This window comes from Chiloscyllium plagiosum, unplaced genomic scaffold, assembly GCF_037043375.1.
Source record: "Chiloscyllium plagiosum isolate Xiang-an unplaced genomic scaffold, Cpla_swu_hap1 HiC_scaffold_17, whole genome shotgun sequence".
NCBI lineage: Eukaryota > Metazoa > Chordata > Chondrichthyes > Orectolobiformes > Hemiscylliidae > Chiloscyllium > Chiloscyllium plagiosum.
Window position 1 is genome coordinate 167,936 of NW_028270155.1, and position 15,766 is coordinate 183,701.

General features: G+C 43.9%; 1 protein-coding gene across 2 annotated transcripts in view; it reads left to right on the forward strand.

The window, feature by feature from the left end:
* The window catches only part of tat (tyrosine aminotransferase), an 82,941-nt gene that overhangs the window by 59,384 nt on the left and 7,791 nt on the right, over nt 1-15,766 (forward strand). The window contains exons 10-12 of one of the 2 annotated variants that reach the window (XM_087995639.1): nt 1,556-1,639; nt 1,717-1,815; nt 2,614-3,473. In XM_087995639.1, the coding sequence (XP_087851765.1) occupies nt 1,556-1,639; nt 1,717-1,815; nt 2,614-2,664 (234 nt within the window). In that variant the 3' untranslated portion in view covers nt 2,665-3,473. Of the gene's footprint in view, nt 1-1,555; nt 1,640-1,716; nt 1,816-2,613; nt 3,474-15,766 lie in introns of those variants that run through there. The other variant, XM_043706456.2, reaches the window with a different exon arrangement.

The following is a 15,766-nucleotide window of genomic DNA, read 5'->3' on the forward strand; positions in this document are numbered from 1 at the left end:
AGGAATTGAGGGATGTGGGGAATGGGCAAGAGGGTGGATCTGAAGCTAAAGATTAGCCACAATCATGTTGAATGGTGGAGCAGACTGCTCCTATTCCTTATTTTCTTCATCCTGTTCCTGTGTAACAGATTCAAGGAGTATAATGGCCTCCTCCTGTTCCTGTTTAATAGGCTCAAAGTGCTGCAAGGCTTCTTCCTATTCCAAAGCTTGAAGTTGTTCAAGCAGTCCTCTGAGGTGGCATTGTCAAGATTAAAAATCACATAACACCAGGTTACAGTCCAACAGGTTTATTTGGATGAACTAGCTTTCAAAAAGTTGTTTCTTCATCAGATGTTGTTGGACTATAACCTGGTGCTGTGTGACTTTTAACTTTGTCCATCCCAGTCCAACACCGGTTCCTCAAAAACATTGTTAAAGGAAGCTACACAATTAAGAACACATCTGCCAATGTTCCGTCAATCTTGAAAAGTAGTTGTAGCACTGATTTTAGACAAAACTGCACAACACAGAATTGGGAAAGACTGCTCCTTGTAACAAAGCCTGATATTTCTTTAGCCCCAGGTGTTAAAGGAATTGTCAATATCCCCTTAATAAATCTATTTTGTTAATAAATATGGACTGCCAACCTCTAAATGTAGCCTTCCAAGCGAGGAATTGAGTAGGGATCTGCCTTTCTTACTAAAGTGGATCTCTCTGTGGTTATTGCAGAATCTGATCGAACTATCAGATTTCGGTTCTAAGACTACAAGAAAGCTCCAGTTTCTATGACTGGATTCAATTAGGCAGTTTTCCAACATTTATTGGATGTTTGATTTCACCTGCTCTTTTTGACAAACAGAATCTTTGAATTGCAGGATAACTAGGAGTACACACACCCATCATTTTAGCATTGTGCCAGGGATTTGTAAGATTTACCCGCATGCAATTTACCATCTTTCAACTGTTTTCAATTCTCTTTATTATCAGACAATGGTGCAGTCAAAACACATCAGAGCATGGGAACCAATTAACAACTGAAATGTAGATCTTGAAAACGTATATTTCAAAACATTTCCCACACTACAATTCCTAAAAGTCTGAACTGTCACTGGCATTGCATTGTCTGGGGCTTCTGTCAGTAAAAGGAGAGGGAGCTTGAAGGGATTTCATGAGTAAGGCAGAAGGAGGGCAATCTAAGAGTGAAGGGCTTCAAGGGAGGCAATCCAGGAGTGAGGAAGGAGAAGGTTAGTCCAGGATTGAGCAGTGGATGGGGGTCAGTCCAGGAGTGAGGGAGCTCCAGGGAGATAATCCAGGAGTGAGAGCGTTTCTGGGGATTTTAACAGGTGAGGGTATAGAGTGAATCATTGCAGGACTGTAGAGTAATAATGAAACAAACCATAAAATGAGTCAAGTGCCTTTTAGGTCAAAGGTCTGGGCTGAGTGTTTCTCAGTATTGGTGAAAAATGGATGCAAGTGCATTTATTTCAAGAAAGCGCAGATTATTCATAGGAGTAATTAGGAATGATTATTGAAGCTGAAATGAAGGCCAAGCTAATTTTGACTTTTCTTTCCTCAGTCCAACGCTGACCTGTGTTTTGATGCTCTCTCAATGGTTCCTGGCTTACAGCCAATCAGACCATGCGGAGCCATGTACTTGATGGTGAGTTGTGTCAAGCTACAAAAAGACAAAAGCTTCAAAATCTCAAAGACCTGACTGATGTAATCCCTTTGTTCCAGGTTGGAATTGATATGGATGATTTTCCAGAATTTGAGAGTGACATTGACTTTACTGAAAAGTTGATCGCGGAACAGTCAGTTTTCTGCCTTCCTGCAACGGTAACTTCATTTCATAAACGTAACCTAGAGCTTTGTTTTAAAACTAATTCTGCAGTGAGGCTGGAGGAAATATTTAAGCCTAGAATCCCACTGTTCTTCAATGATGACCTTTCTTTGTGGGGTTGTGACTACCTATGACAACAGAAAAGATGCCGATGCTTTTCCTGCTGGCTTCTCACTCCCCGCAGGGCCATCAGCAGAAGGCAGTCCCCAACTAAAGTAAAAACAAGGTCGCTGTAGATGGTGCAAATCAGTAATAAAAAACATAATGTGCTGGAAAAACTGAGCAAGTCTAGCAGTGTCTGTGTAGGGAGAAATAAAATCAACATTTCAAGCTAATGTCCCATCCTGAAGAGGTCGCACCTGATTGGAAACTTGGTTTCTGTTCCCATAGATGTTATAGAGACTGAGGGGCATGGATAAGGTAAATAGTCAAGGTGTTTTCCCCCAGGATAGGAGAGTCCAAAACTACAGGTCTTAGGTTTAGGGCCAGAGGGAGAAAGATTTAAAAAGGACCTAAGGGGCAACTTTTTCACACAAAGGGTGGTGTATGTATGGAGTGAGCTGCCAGAGAAAGTGGTGGTGGCTGGTACAACTACAGCATTTAAAAGGCATCTGAATGAGTATATGAATAGGAAGGGTTTAGTTGGATATGGGCCAAATGCTGGCAAATGGGACTAGATTAATTTAGGATATCTGGTCAGGATGGACCAGTTGGACCAATGGGTCTATTTTCAAGCTGTATGACTCTATGTTGCCAGACATGCTGAGATCCAGCACATTTTGCTTTTATTTTAGTTCTCAGCTGTTGTGAGCTACAGTGAGACCTGCCAAGGACAGATTTATTAAAAATGCTAAGGTCATACATGTACCCAGCATCTCAACACGGAGTGGAGGCAGAACATTACCCTTCCCCATACTATGGAAAAATTACTCAGCTGTTAAAGTGAAACTACTACAAAAGAGAAGAATGGGGAATCTCACAGAGGAGACAAGGTAGTCTTAATGTCAAAGAGAATATATATATGTAAAACTTATAGATTTAAAACAGAGATACATAAGGTTCTTGATTGTCAAGGAAATCAAATGTTATGGGAAGAAAGCAGGAGAATGGGGTTGAAAAACCCTATTAGCAATGTTTGAATGGCAGAACAGATTCAATGCGCTGAACGGCCTAGTTTCTGCTCCTATGTCTTATGATCATTTAAGGAAATCGACAGGATAGAATTAACAAATAGAGGATAATTTACAACTGTAGGAGGATTGTAGACCTGCAGGTAGAATAAATCCAGCATTCCCTCTCTGACAAAAGAGATACAGAAGCAAGATGAAGCTCCCACACCTTTCACCCTGATTATACCCTTCCACTGTCTTCAATCAGCAAAAGATGAAACATTTGAAAAAACAGTGCAACAGATTCAAGAGCAACTTCTTCCCCACTGATATCACACTTATGAACCGTCCTCTCATGTATTAGAGTTGATCTTTCTTTGCGCCTACTTTGTAGCTGTAACACTCTATTCTACATTCAGGTCTGTTACCTTGATATATGTATGTAATGTACAATTTGTCTGATTAGCACACAAAACAATACTTCTCACTGTATATTGGTACAAGTGACAATAATAAATCAAATCAAAATCAAAAAGAAACATGAAAATTTAGGGTGTAGGTTTGCTCACTGAGCTGTCGGTTTGATGTCCAGATGTTTCATTACCTGGCTAGGTAACATCATCAGTGGCTACCTCCAAGTGAAGTGAAGCTGTTGTCTCCTGCTTTCTATTTATATCTTTCTTCTGGATAGGGTTCCTGGGTTTTGTGGTGATGTCATTTCCTGTTCGTTTTCTGAGAGGTTGATAGATGGTATCTAGATCTATGTGTTTTTTTATGGCGTTGTGGTTGGAGTGCCAGGCATCTAGGAATTCTCTGGTACGTCTTTGTTTACCCTGTCCCAGGATAGATGTGTTGTCCCAGTCAAAATGGTGTTTTTTTTTTCTTCTGTGTGTCAGGCTATGAGGGAGAGAGGGTCGTGTCTTTTTGTGGCTAGCTGGTGTTCGTGTATCCTGGTGGCTAACTTTCTTCCTGTTTGTAATAGTGTTCTGATACTATCAGGATTCAGAGCAGAAGTGGTAATGCAAAGACTAGAACAAACAGCCCTACCAACCATCAAACCAAAAATCTGGGTCCGCTACGTAGATGACACCTTTGTCATCACAAAACGAAACAAGATAGAAGAGACATTCAACATCATCAACAACACCCTCACAGGCATAAAGTTCACCAAGGAGGAAGAAACCGACAATAAACTCGCATTCCTAGATGTCACAGTCGAAAGAAAGGACAACGGAGAACTACAAACCTGCGTATACAGAAAACCGACAAACATTGACCAAATACTTAACTACACCAGTAACCATCCCAACACACACAAACGAAGCTATGTCAGAACACTATTCCAACGAGCCACCACACACTGCAGCACAGACAAACTTCGGAAAACACAGGAGAACCATCTATACAATGTATTCAAGAAGAACAGATACTCAAAAAAATACAGTCCGCAGATTCCTCAAGAACAAACCACGACAAGCAGACCAAACACAGCCAAAGACCCTAACCACCTTACTATACATCAAAGAAGTTTCAGAAATGACAGCCAGACTACTAAGACCCCTCAGAATCCTAGTAGCACACAAACCCACCAACACTCTCAAACAAAAACTAACAAACTTAAAAGACCCAGTACAACCCATGGACAAAACCAACGTCATCTACAAAATTCCATGCAAGGACTGCCACAAACACTACATAGGACAAACAGGAAGAAAGTTAGCCACCAGGATACACGAACACCAGCTAGCCACAAAAAGACACGGCCCTCTCTCCCTTGGAACCCCACACATGGAAGAAAAAAAACACCATTTTGACTGGGACAATACATCTATCCTGGGACAGGCTAAGCAAAGTCATGCCAGAGAATTCCTAGGGGCCTGGCACTCCAACCACAACACCATAAACAAAGTAAAAAATCACACAACACCAGGTTATAGTCCAACAGGTTTAATTGGAAGCACACTAGCTTTCGGAGCGACGCTCCTTCATCAGGACAATCACCTGATGAAGGAGCGTCTCTCCAAAAGCTAGTGCTTCCAATTAAACCTGTTGGACTATAACCTGGTGTTGAGTGATTTTTAACTTTGTACCCCCCAGTCCAACACCGGCATCTCCGAATCATGACCATAAAAAAACACATAGATCTAGATACCATCTCACAAACCCTCAGAAAACGAACAGGAAATGACATCACCACAAACCTCAGGAACCCCATCCAGGAGAAAGATATAAATAGAAAGCAGGAGACAACAGCTTCGCTTCACTTGAAGGTCGCCACTGATGATGTTACCTGGCCATGTAATGAAACGTTTGGATATCAAATCTACAGCTCAGTGAGCAAACTTACACCCTAAACCTCAACCTGAGCTACAGACCTTCACAAACCTTGCAAAAACATGAAAATTGTTGAGTGAATAATATGATTGAAAACCAGGCTTAATGTTGAAGGTTCAGGTGGGAAATTGAAAAAGAAAAAAAGAGAATTAAAGGGAGATTAGGAAAGGCGACTGGGAATCCAAAAGAAGGTTTGAAATTGACTAAGGGCTTAAGAAGGATATTATGTATGACAACAGAGGGCATAGGTTAGGCACTGAGATAGTAAATAACTACCAACCATCTGTTTTTACTAAGGAAAAAAAATGCTGCTCAAATCATAGTGGAAGAGAATAGTGTTGAAACAGTTGATTGGTAAAAATTAATGAAGATAGGCTGGCAGGACTTAAAGTTGTTAAGTTTTCAGGATTGGATGAGATGCAGGTTAAGGGGTAGGGTGGAGGTGGCATTGCAGAACTACTATCCATAATTTTCCGATTTTTTTTAGACTCAGGATGGTGCCAAATGACTGGAGAATTTAGATCTTACACTTATGTTTAAAAGAGGATTAAAAGTAAATCCAACAACCAATTTAACATTGGTGGGGAATATTTTAGAAACAATAATTTGAGACACATTGAGTTAAACCCCATTTACCATCTCCTGAGAAAAAGAACAGGAAATGACATCACCACATGAAATGACATCACCAACCCAAAGAAACCCAAACATTTAAATAGAAAACAGGAATCATGTACAGTGCTTCGCCTGAGGCCCAGTGAAGATGTTACCTAGTAGAGTGACGAAACGTCTGGAAATGAACCTTCCAGCTCAGCGAGCAAACCTACATCCAGAACCTCAACCTGAGCTACAAATCTTCTCAAAACTTGCTAATCTGAGACAAAATTAACAATCAGTAAGTTACCTGCAGATTAACTAAAGAAAACCATTATTGATTTGTTTAAGGAAGATTATGTTTAACCAGCTTCTTGAGTTTTTTTGATGAGGTATCAAAGAGGGTTGATTAAACTAATGTAGTTGATGTGGTGTACATGGACTTCCAAAAGACAATTGATAGAGTGCCACAAAACAGATCTGTGAAGAAAGTTATACATCTTGGAATAAAAGGGATAGTAGCAACATGGATACAGAATTGGCTGAATGTCAGGAAATGGTATTTTTCAGAGGAGAGGGTGGTTTGTGTTAGAGTTTTCCAGGGGGCCTGCATTAGGACCCCTGCTCCTTCTGATATATATATATCAATAGTGTCATATGGCATGGAAACAGACCAATCAGACAAACGCGCGCCTATGCCAACCAGGTTTCCCTAAACTGGACTAGTCCCATTTGCCTACATTTGGTCCATATCCATTTAAACCTTTCCTATTCTTGTATCTGTTCAAATATTTTTTAAATGTTGTATTTGTGCCCACCTCTACCACTTCTTCTAGCAGCTTGTACCATATACATACCACCCTCTGTGTGAAAATGTTGCCCCTCAGGTCCCTTTTAAATCTTTACCTTATCACCTCTAATCTAAGATAGTTTTGATTAGCTTAGATTAGATTAGATTTCCTACAGTGTGGAAACAGGCCCTTCGGCCCAACAAGTCCACACCAACCCTCCAAAGAGTAACCCACCCAGACTCATTTCCCTACATTTCCCCTTGACTAATGCACCTAACACTATGGGCAATTTAGCATGGCCAATCCACCTAATCTGCACATCTTTTGGAATATGGGAGGAAACCGGAGCACCCAGAGGAAACCCACACAGACTCAGGGAGAATGTGCAAACTCCACACAGACAGTCGCCTGAGACTGGAATTGAACCTGAGTCCCTGGCACTGTGAGGCAGCGGAGCTAATCACAGAGCCACCGTGCTGCCCCAACCCTGGGAAATGACAATGGATATTCACCTTCATGATTTGATCTCTGTAAATCTATGTAAGGTCCCTCTCAGCCTTCTACCCTCCAAGGGAAAACGGCCTCAGTCTATGCAAGCTCTCCTTAGATAACCTCCTTCATTTTCCAGTATACCACCAATATTGGTATAATCTGCAAACTAACTAATCATACCACCTGTATTCTCATCTAGATTGTTCATATAAATGACAAACAACACTAGATGCAGCACCAATTCTTGAGTTACACCACAGATTGCAGGCCTGCAGTCTGAACAACAACCCTCTATCACCACCCTCTGTCTCTTACAGTCAAGCCAATTTTGTATCCAATTGGCTAGCTCTCCAGGATCCCATGTGATTTAATGTTACTACTCAGACTACCATGTGCCACCTTGTCTAAGGCCTTGTTAAAGTGTATGTAGACAATGTCTACCACTGTCCAGGGAGTGTTGCTGAACAAAGAGACCTTGGAGTACAGATTCATAACTCCTTGAAAGTGGAGTTGCTGGTAAATAGGATAGTGAAGAAGATGTTTGGTATGCTTTCCTAATTGGTCAGAGTATTGAGTACAGGAGTTGGGGAGGTCATGTTGCAGCTGTACAGGACATTGGTTAGGCCATTGTTGGAATATTGTGTGCAGTTCTGGTTTCTTTCCTATTGGAAAGATGTTGTGAAAATTGGAAGGGTTCAGAAAAGATTTACAAGCATGTTGCCAAGGATTTGAGCTATAGGGAGAGATTGAATAAGCTAGGGCTGTTTTCCCTGGAGCGTTGGAAGCTGAGGGGTGACCTTATAGAGGTTTATAAAATCATGAGGGTCATGAATAGGATAAATGGACAAAGTATTTTCCCTGGGGTGGGGGAGTCTAGAACTAGAGGGTATAGGTTTAGAGTGAGAGGGGAAAGATATAAAAGAGACCCAAGGGGCAATGTTTTCACACAGAAGGTGGTACATGTATGGAATGAGCTGCCAGAGAATGTTGTGGAGGCTGGTACAATTGTAACATTTAAAAGTCATCTGATGAGTATATGAATAGGAAGGGTTTGGAGGGAAATGGGCCAGGTGGTGGCAGGTGGGACTAGATTGGATTGGGATACCTGGTTGGCATGGGTGAGTTGGACCAAAGGATCTGTTTCCATGCTGTACATCTCCATGACTCCATGATTCTATTCTCATCTTCTTGGTCACCTCTTCAAAAAAATCATTCAAGTTTGTGAGACACAATTTCCCACACACAAAGCCATGTTGACTATCCCTGTTCAGTCCTTTCCTTTCCTTGCATGTAGATCATATCTATCACAATCGCCTCCAACAACTAACTCACCATTGATGTTTGGTTAACCAGTCTTGACATTCCCTAGCTTTTTCATGCAGCCTTTCTTAAATATTGGCACATTAGTCACACTTTCGGTCTTCCAGGACCTCACCAGTGGCTGTTAATGATACAAATATCTCTGATATTTCTGTCCTAGCTTCCCACAATGTTCTGGGATACACTTGATCAGATCCCAGGGATTTATCTACCCTTCTACATTTTAAGACCTCAAGCACCTCATCATCTATAATGTGGACTGATTTTAGGGCATCACTATTTATTTCCCTGAGTTTTCTAGTTTCCACATCTTTCTGCACAGTAAATACTGATGTGAAATATTCACTTAGAATCTCACATCTCCTACAGTTCCATACATTGATATAGTGATCTAGATTTTGCTTTATAGAACAGTTTCAAAATTTGTAGATGAGAAGTGATCTTGTTGAAACATATGAAGCTCTGGGTGGGCTTGACAGGGTAATAGTGAGAGATGTTTCATTTCTTGGGGGACTTTGATCTTCCATATAAGATGGACATGAGAACATAGAACATAGAACATAGAACAATACAGCACAGACATTTGTCCTAGCTTAAGCACCTATCCATGTACCTTTCCAATTACCGCTTAAAGGTCACCAATGATTCTGACTCTGCCACTCCCACAGGCAGCGCATTCCATGCCCCCACCACTCTCTGGGTAAAGAACCTACCCCTGGCATCCCCCCTATACCTTCCACCCTTCACCTTAAATTTATGTCCCCTTGTAACACTCTGTTGTACCTGGGGAAAAAGTCTCTGACTGTCTACTCTATCTTTTCGGAGGAGAAAGTGAGGTCTGCAGATGCTGGAGATCAGAGCTGAAAATGTGTCGCTGGAACAGCGCAGCAGGTCAGGCAGCATCCAGGGAACAGGATTCCTGAAGAAGGGCTTATGCCCGAAACGTCGATTCTCCTGTTCCCTGGATGCTGCCTGACCTGCTGCGCTGTTCCAGCAACACATTTTCTACTCGATCTATTCCCCTGATCATCTTATAAACCTCTATCAAGTCACCTCTCATCCTTCGCCATTCCAATGAGAAAAGGCCTAGCACTCTCAACCTATCCTCGTACGACCTATTTTCCATTCCAGGCAACATCCTGGTAAATCTTCTCTGCACCCTCTCCAAAGCTTCCACATCTTTCCAAAAGTGAGGCGACCAGAACTGCACACAGTACTCCAAATGTGGCCTTACCAAGGTCCTATACAGCTGCAACATCACCTCACGACTCTTGAATTCAATCCCTTTGCTAATGAACGCTAATAGGCCTTCTTACAAACTCTATCCACCTGAGTGGCAACTTTCAAAGATCTATGAACATAGACCCCAAGATCCCTCTGTTCCTCCACCTTACTAAGAACCCTACCGTTAACCCTGTATTCTGCATTCTTATTTGTCCTTCCAAAATGGACAACCTCACACTTGACAGGGTTGAACTCCATCTAACACTCCTCAGCCCAACTCTGCATCATATCTAAGTCCCTTTGCAGCCGACAACAGCCCTCCTCACTATCCACAACTCCACCAATCTTCGTAACGTCTGCAAATTTACTGACCCACCCTTCGACTCCCTCTTCCAAGTCATTAATAAAAATTACAAACAGCAGAGGACCCAGAACTGATCCCTTTGGAACTCCACTTGTAACTGGGCTCCAGGCTGAATATTTACCATCTACCACCACTCTCTGATTTCGACCGGTTAGCCAGTTCTCTATCCAACTGGCCAAACTTCCCACTATCCCATGCCTCCTGACTTTCCGCATAAGCCTACCATGGGGAACCTTATCAAATGCCTTACTAAAATCCATGTACACTACATCCACTGCTCTACCCTCATCCACATGCTTGGTTACCTCCTCAAGGAATTCAATAAGACTTGTAAGGCAAGACCTACCCCTCACAAATCCGTGCTGGCTGTCCCTAATCAAGCAGTATTTTTCCAGATACTCATAAATCCTATCCCTCGGTACCCTTTCCATTACTTTGCCTACCACCGAAGTAAGACTAACAGGCCTGTAATTCCCGGGGTTATCCCTATTCCCTTTTTTGAACAGGGGCACAACATTCGCCACTCTCCAGTCCCCTGTCACCACCCCCATTGACAGTTAAAATGAAAAGATCATTGCCAATGCTTCTGCAATTTCCTCTCTTGCTTCCCATATAATCCTAGGATATATCCCGTCAGGCCCAGGGGACTTGTCTGTCCTCAAGTTTTTCAAAATGCCCAACACATCTTCCTTCCTAACAAGTATCTCCTCCAGCTTACCATAAGACCATAAGACCATAAGACATAGGAGTGGAAGTAAGGCCATTCGGCCCATCAAGTCCACTCCGCCATTCAATCATGGCTGATGCGCATTTCAGCTCCACTTACCAGCGTTCTCCCCCTAGCCCTTAATTCCTCGAGACAACAAGAATCTATCAATCTCGGCCTTGAAGACATTTAGCGTCCCGGCTTCCACTGCACTCCGTGGCAATGAATTCCACAGGCCCACCACTCTCTGGCTGAAGAAATGCCTCCGCATTTCTGTTCTGAAATGACCCCCTCTAATTCTAAGGCTGTGTCCACGGGTCCTAGTCTCCTCGTTTAACTGAAACAATTTCCTAGCATCCACCTTTTCCAAGCCATGTATTATTTTGTACGTCTCTATTAAGTCTCCCCTTAATCTTCTAAACTCCAACGAATACAATCCCAGTATCCTCAGCCGTTCCTCATATGTTAGACCTGTCATTCCAGGGATCATCCGTGTGAATCTCCGCTGGACACGTTCCAGTGCCAGTATGTCCTTCCTGAGGTGTGGGGACCAAAACTGGACACAGTACTCCAAATGGGGCCTAACCAGAGCTTTATAAAGTCTTAGTAGTACATCTCTGCTTTTATATTCCAACCCTCTTGAGATAAGAGACAACATTGCATTCGCTTTCTTAATCACCGACTCAACCTGCATGTTTACCTTTAGAGAATCCTGGACTAGCACTCCCAGATCCCTTTGTGCTTTGGCTTTATTAATTTTCTCACCATTTAGAAAGTAGTCTATGCTTTTATTCTTTTTGCCAAAGTGCAAGACCTCGCACTTGCTCACGTTAAATTCCATCAGCCATTTCCTGGACCACTCTCCCAACCTGTCAAGATCCTTCTGCAGCCTCCCCACTTCCTCAGTACTACCTGCCTGTCCACCTAACTTCGTATCATCGGCAAACTTCGCTAGAATGCCCCCGGTTCCCTCATCCAAATCGTTAATATATAATGCGAACAGCTGTGGCCCCAGCACCGAACCTGCGGGACACCGCTCGTCACCGGCTGCCATTCTGAAAAAGAACCTTTTATCCCAACTCTCTGCCTTCTGTTAGACAGCCAATCCTCAATCCATCCCAGCAGCTCACCTCGAACACCATGGGCCCTCACCTTGCTCAGCAGCCTCCCGTGTGGCACCTTATCAAAGGCCTTTTGAAAGTCTAGATAGACCACATCCAGTCTGTTTCATACTCTCCTCTTCAACAATACAGTCCCTCTCATTTGTAAATACTGAAGAAAAGTACTCATTCAAGACCTCTCCTATCTCTTCCGACTCAATACACAGTCTCCCACTACTGTCCTTGATCAGACCTACCCTCGTTCTCATCATTCTCATGTTTCTCACTTATGCATAAAAGGCCTTGGGGTTATCCTTGATCCTACCCGCCAAAGACTTTTCATGCCCTCTCTTAGCTCTCCTAATCCCTTTCTTCAGCTCCCTCCTGGCTATCCTGTACCCCTCCAACGCTCTGTCTGAACCTTGTTTCCTCAACCTTATGTAAGCCTCCTTCTTCCTCCTTACAAGACATTCAACCTCCCTCGTCAACCAAGGTTCCCTCACACGACCATCTCTTTCCTGCCTGACAGGTACATACATATCAAGGACACGTCGTATCTGTTCCTTGAAAAAGTTCCACATTTCAACGACATCCTTCCCTGACAGCCTCTGCTCCCAATTTATGCTCCTCAGATCCTGTCTTGCAGCATCGTATTTACGCTTCCCCAATTGTAAAACCTGCCCTGTTGCACGCACCTATCTCTCTCCATAACCAAGGTGAAAGTCACAGAATTGTGGTCACCATCACCAAAATGCTCACCCACTAACAAGCCCATCACTTGTCCCGGTTCGTTACCAAGTACCAAATCCAATATGGCCTCCCCTCTTGTCAGGCAATCTACATACTGAGTAAGAAAAGCTTCCTGGACACACTGCACAAACACCGCCCCATCCAATCTACTTGATCTAAAGAGCTTCCAATAAATATTTGGGAAGTTAAAATCGCCCATGACTACTACCTTGTGGCTTCTGCACCTTTCCAAAATCTGTTTCCCAATCTGTTTCTCCACATCTCTGCTGCTATTGGGGGGCCTACAGTAAACACCCAACAAGGTGACTGCTCCTTTCCTATTTCTGACTTCAGCCCATACTACCTCCAAAGGCAGATCCCCCTCGAACTGCCTTTCTGCAGCCGTTATACCATTTCTAATTAGCAACGCCACCCCCCCCTCCTTTTTTACCACCCCCCCTAATCTTACTGAAACATCTGTAACCAGGAACCTCCAACAGCCATTCCTGTCCCTCTTCTATCCACATTTCCGTGATGGCCACAACATCGTAGTCCCAGGTACCGATCCACGTCTTAAGTTCACCCACCTTATTTCTGATACTCCTTGCGTTAAAGTATACGCACTTGAGCCCATCTCTGTGTCCGCAAATATTCCCTGTCAGTGCTACCTTCTCCACAGCTTCCCTACATTCTTGGACATCCTGAAAAACAGCTAACCTACTTGCTGGACTACAAGTCCAGATCCCATCCCCCTGCCAAATTAGTTTAAACCCCCCCGAAGAGTGCTAGCAACCCTACCTCCCAGGATATTGGTGTCCTTCTGGTTCAGGTGCAACCCATCCTGCTTGTACAGGTCCCACCTTCCCCAGAATGCAGTCCAATTGTCCAAATACCTGAAGCCCTCCCTCCTACACCATCCTTGCAGCCACGCGTTCAACTGCACTCTCTCCCTATTCCTTGCCTCACTGTCACATGGCACCGGCAACAATCCAGAGATGACGACTCTGTCCGTCCTAGCTTTCAGCTTCCAGCCTAACTCCCTGAGCTCCTGAATGACCTCCCCACCCCTCTTCCTACTTTTGTCGTTGGTGCCAGTGTGCACCACGACTTCTGGCTGCACACCCTCCCTCTTGAGGATTCTGAAGACACGGTCTGAGACGTCTCGGACCCTAGCACCCGGGAGGCAACAAGCCATCCGAGAGTCTCACCCATGTCCACAGAACCGCCTGTCCGTCCCTCTAACTAGAGAGTCCCCTATAACTAGCGCTCTCCTCCTCTCCCCCTTTCCCTTCTGAGCCTCAGAGCCGGACCTCGTGCCAGAGACCCGGTCACTGCAGCTTACCCCTGCTAGGCCGTCCCCCCCAACAGTATCCAAAGCGGTATACTTATTGTTGAGGGGAACGACCACAGGGGATCGCTGCACTGCCTGCTTCCTCCCCTTCCCACCTCTAACTGTTACCCATCTACCTCTGTTCTCTGGCGTAACTATGTCCCTGTAGCTTCTATCTATCACCCTCTCAGCCTCTCGAACAATCCTCAGTTCATCCAACTCCAGCTCCAGTTCCCTAACGCGGTCTGTGAGGAGCTGGAGCTGGCTGCACTTCCTGCAGGTGAAGTCGGCAGGAGCATCCTGCAGGAGGAACATTCCACTGCCTGCACTGCCATTACTCTACACTAAGTCTCCAAAACAAGAACACTAAGTAGTTTACCTGCTCAGCCGACTGAGTCCTTTTTTTTAGGTTAGAGGAGGAGGGAGGGTGGGAGACACGACACGTGTAGTGTCTCGGGTTCCTTTGGTAAAAACAATGACTGCAGATGCTGGAAACCAGATTTTGGATTAGTGGTGCTGGAAGAGCACAGCAGTTCAGGCAGCATCTGAGGAGCAGGAAAATCGACGTTTCGGGCAAAAGCCCTTCATCAGGAATCCTGATGAAGGGCTTTTGCCCGAAACATCAATTTTGCTGCTCCTCAGATGCTGCCTGAACTGCTGTGCTCTTCCAGCACCACTAATCCAAAGTCTCGGGTTCCTTCTCCACTCAAACGTCTTACCTTCCCAGAAGCCTCTGTTGACGACTTCCGGGTTCCCGTTCCTAGTTGAAAAAAAACAGACTGTGAAAAGAAAAACGTTAATTTAAACTAGTCTCCGCTTACCTTCCGGCTCCCCTCTCTGTGCGCCCGCTGAGGAGGAACATATTCTTTCAGTGTTATTAGCCTTTGGAATTCTCTTCCCCAGAGAGCAGTGGAGGCTGAATTATTGAATATGTTTCTAGAGTCATACAACATGGAACAGACCCTTCAGTCTAACCTGTCCACGCTGACCATGTTCTCAAACTAAACTAATCCCACCTCCCTGCCCTTGGCCCATATCCATCCATACCTTTCCTATTCATTTAAATGCCTTTTAAATGTTGTAACTGTACCTGCACCCACTACTTTTTCTGACAGTTCATTCCACAGACGTACCACTCTCTGTGTAAAAGAAATTGCCCTCGTGTCCTTTTCAAATCTTTCTCCTGAAGTTGACAGATTTCAATTGATAAGGGACTCAGTGGTTATGGGTCAGGCAGGAAGTGATGTTAAGATCATAATCAGATCAACTGCGATCTTAATGAAAGGCAGAGCTAGCCTCAGGGACTGAATGGCCTACTCCGTGTTTACTTCTGCTCCTAATGCTCATATTTTTATGATACTAAATGTTCAGGGTAGTTTGGATCTGGCATGTTTAATAAATGATCCCAGAGTAAGACTTCCCCTTGGAATATATCACATAACAGGTTAGAATTTAGCATTCAGTTTCAGAGTAAAAAACCTGGATCAGGTACAACTATGCTGAACTTAAGTAAATATAATTCAATGTACATAGAACATAGAACATAGAACATAGAACAGTACAGCACAGAACAGGCCCTTCAGCCCACGATGTTGCGCCGGCCACTGATCCTCATGTATGCACCCTCAAATTTCTGTGACCATATGCATGCCCAGCAGTCTCTTAAATGTCCCCAATGACCCTGCCTCCACAACTGCTGCTGGTAACGCATTCCATGCTCTCACAACTCTCTGTGTAAAGAACCCGCCTATGACATCCCCTCTATACTTTCCTCCAACCAGTTTAAAACTATGACCCCTCGTGTTAGTCATTTCTGCCCTGGGAAATAGTCTCTGGCTATCGAATCTATCTATG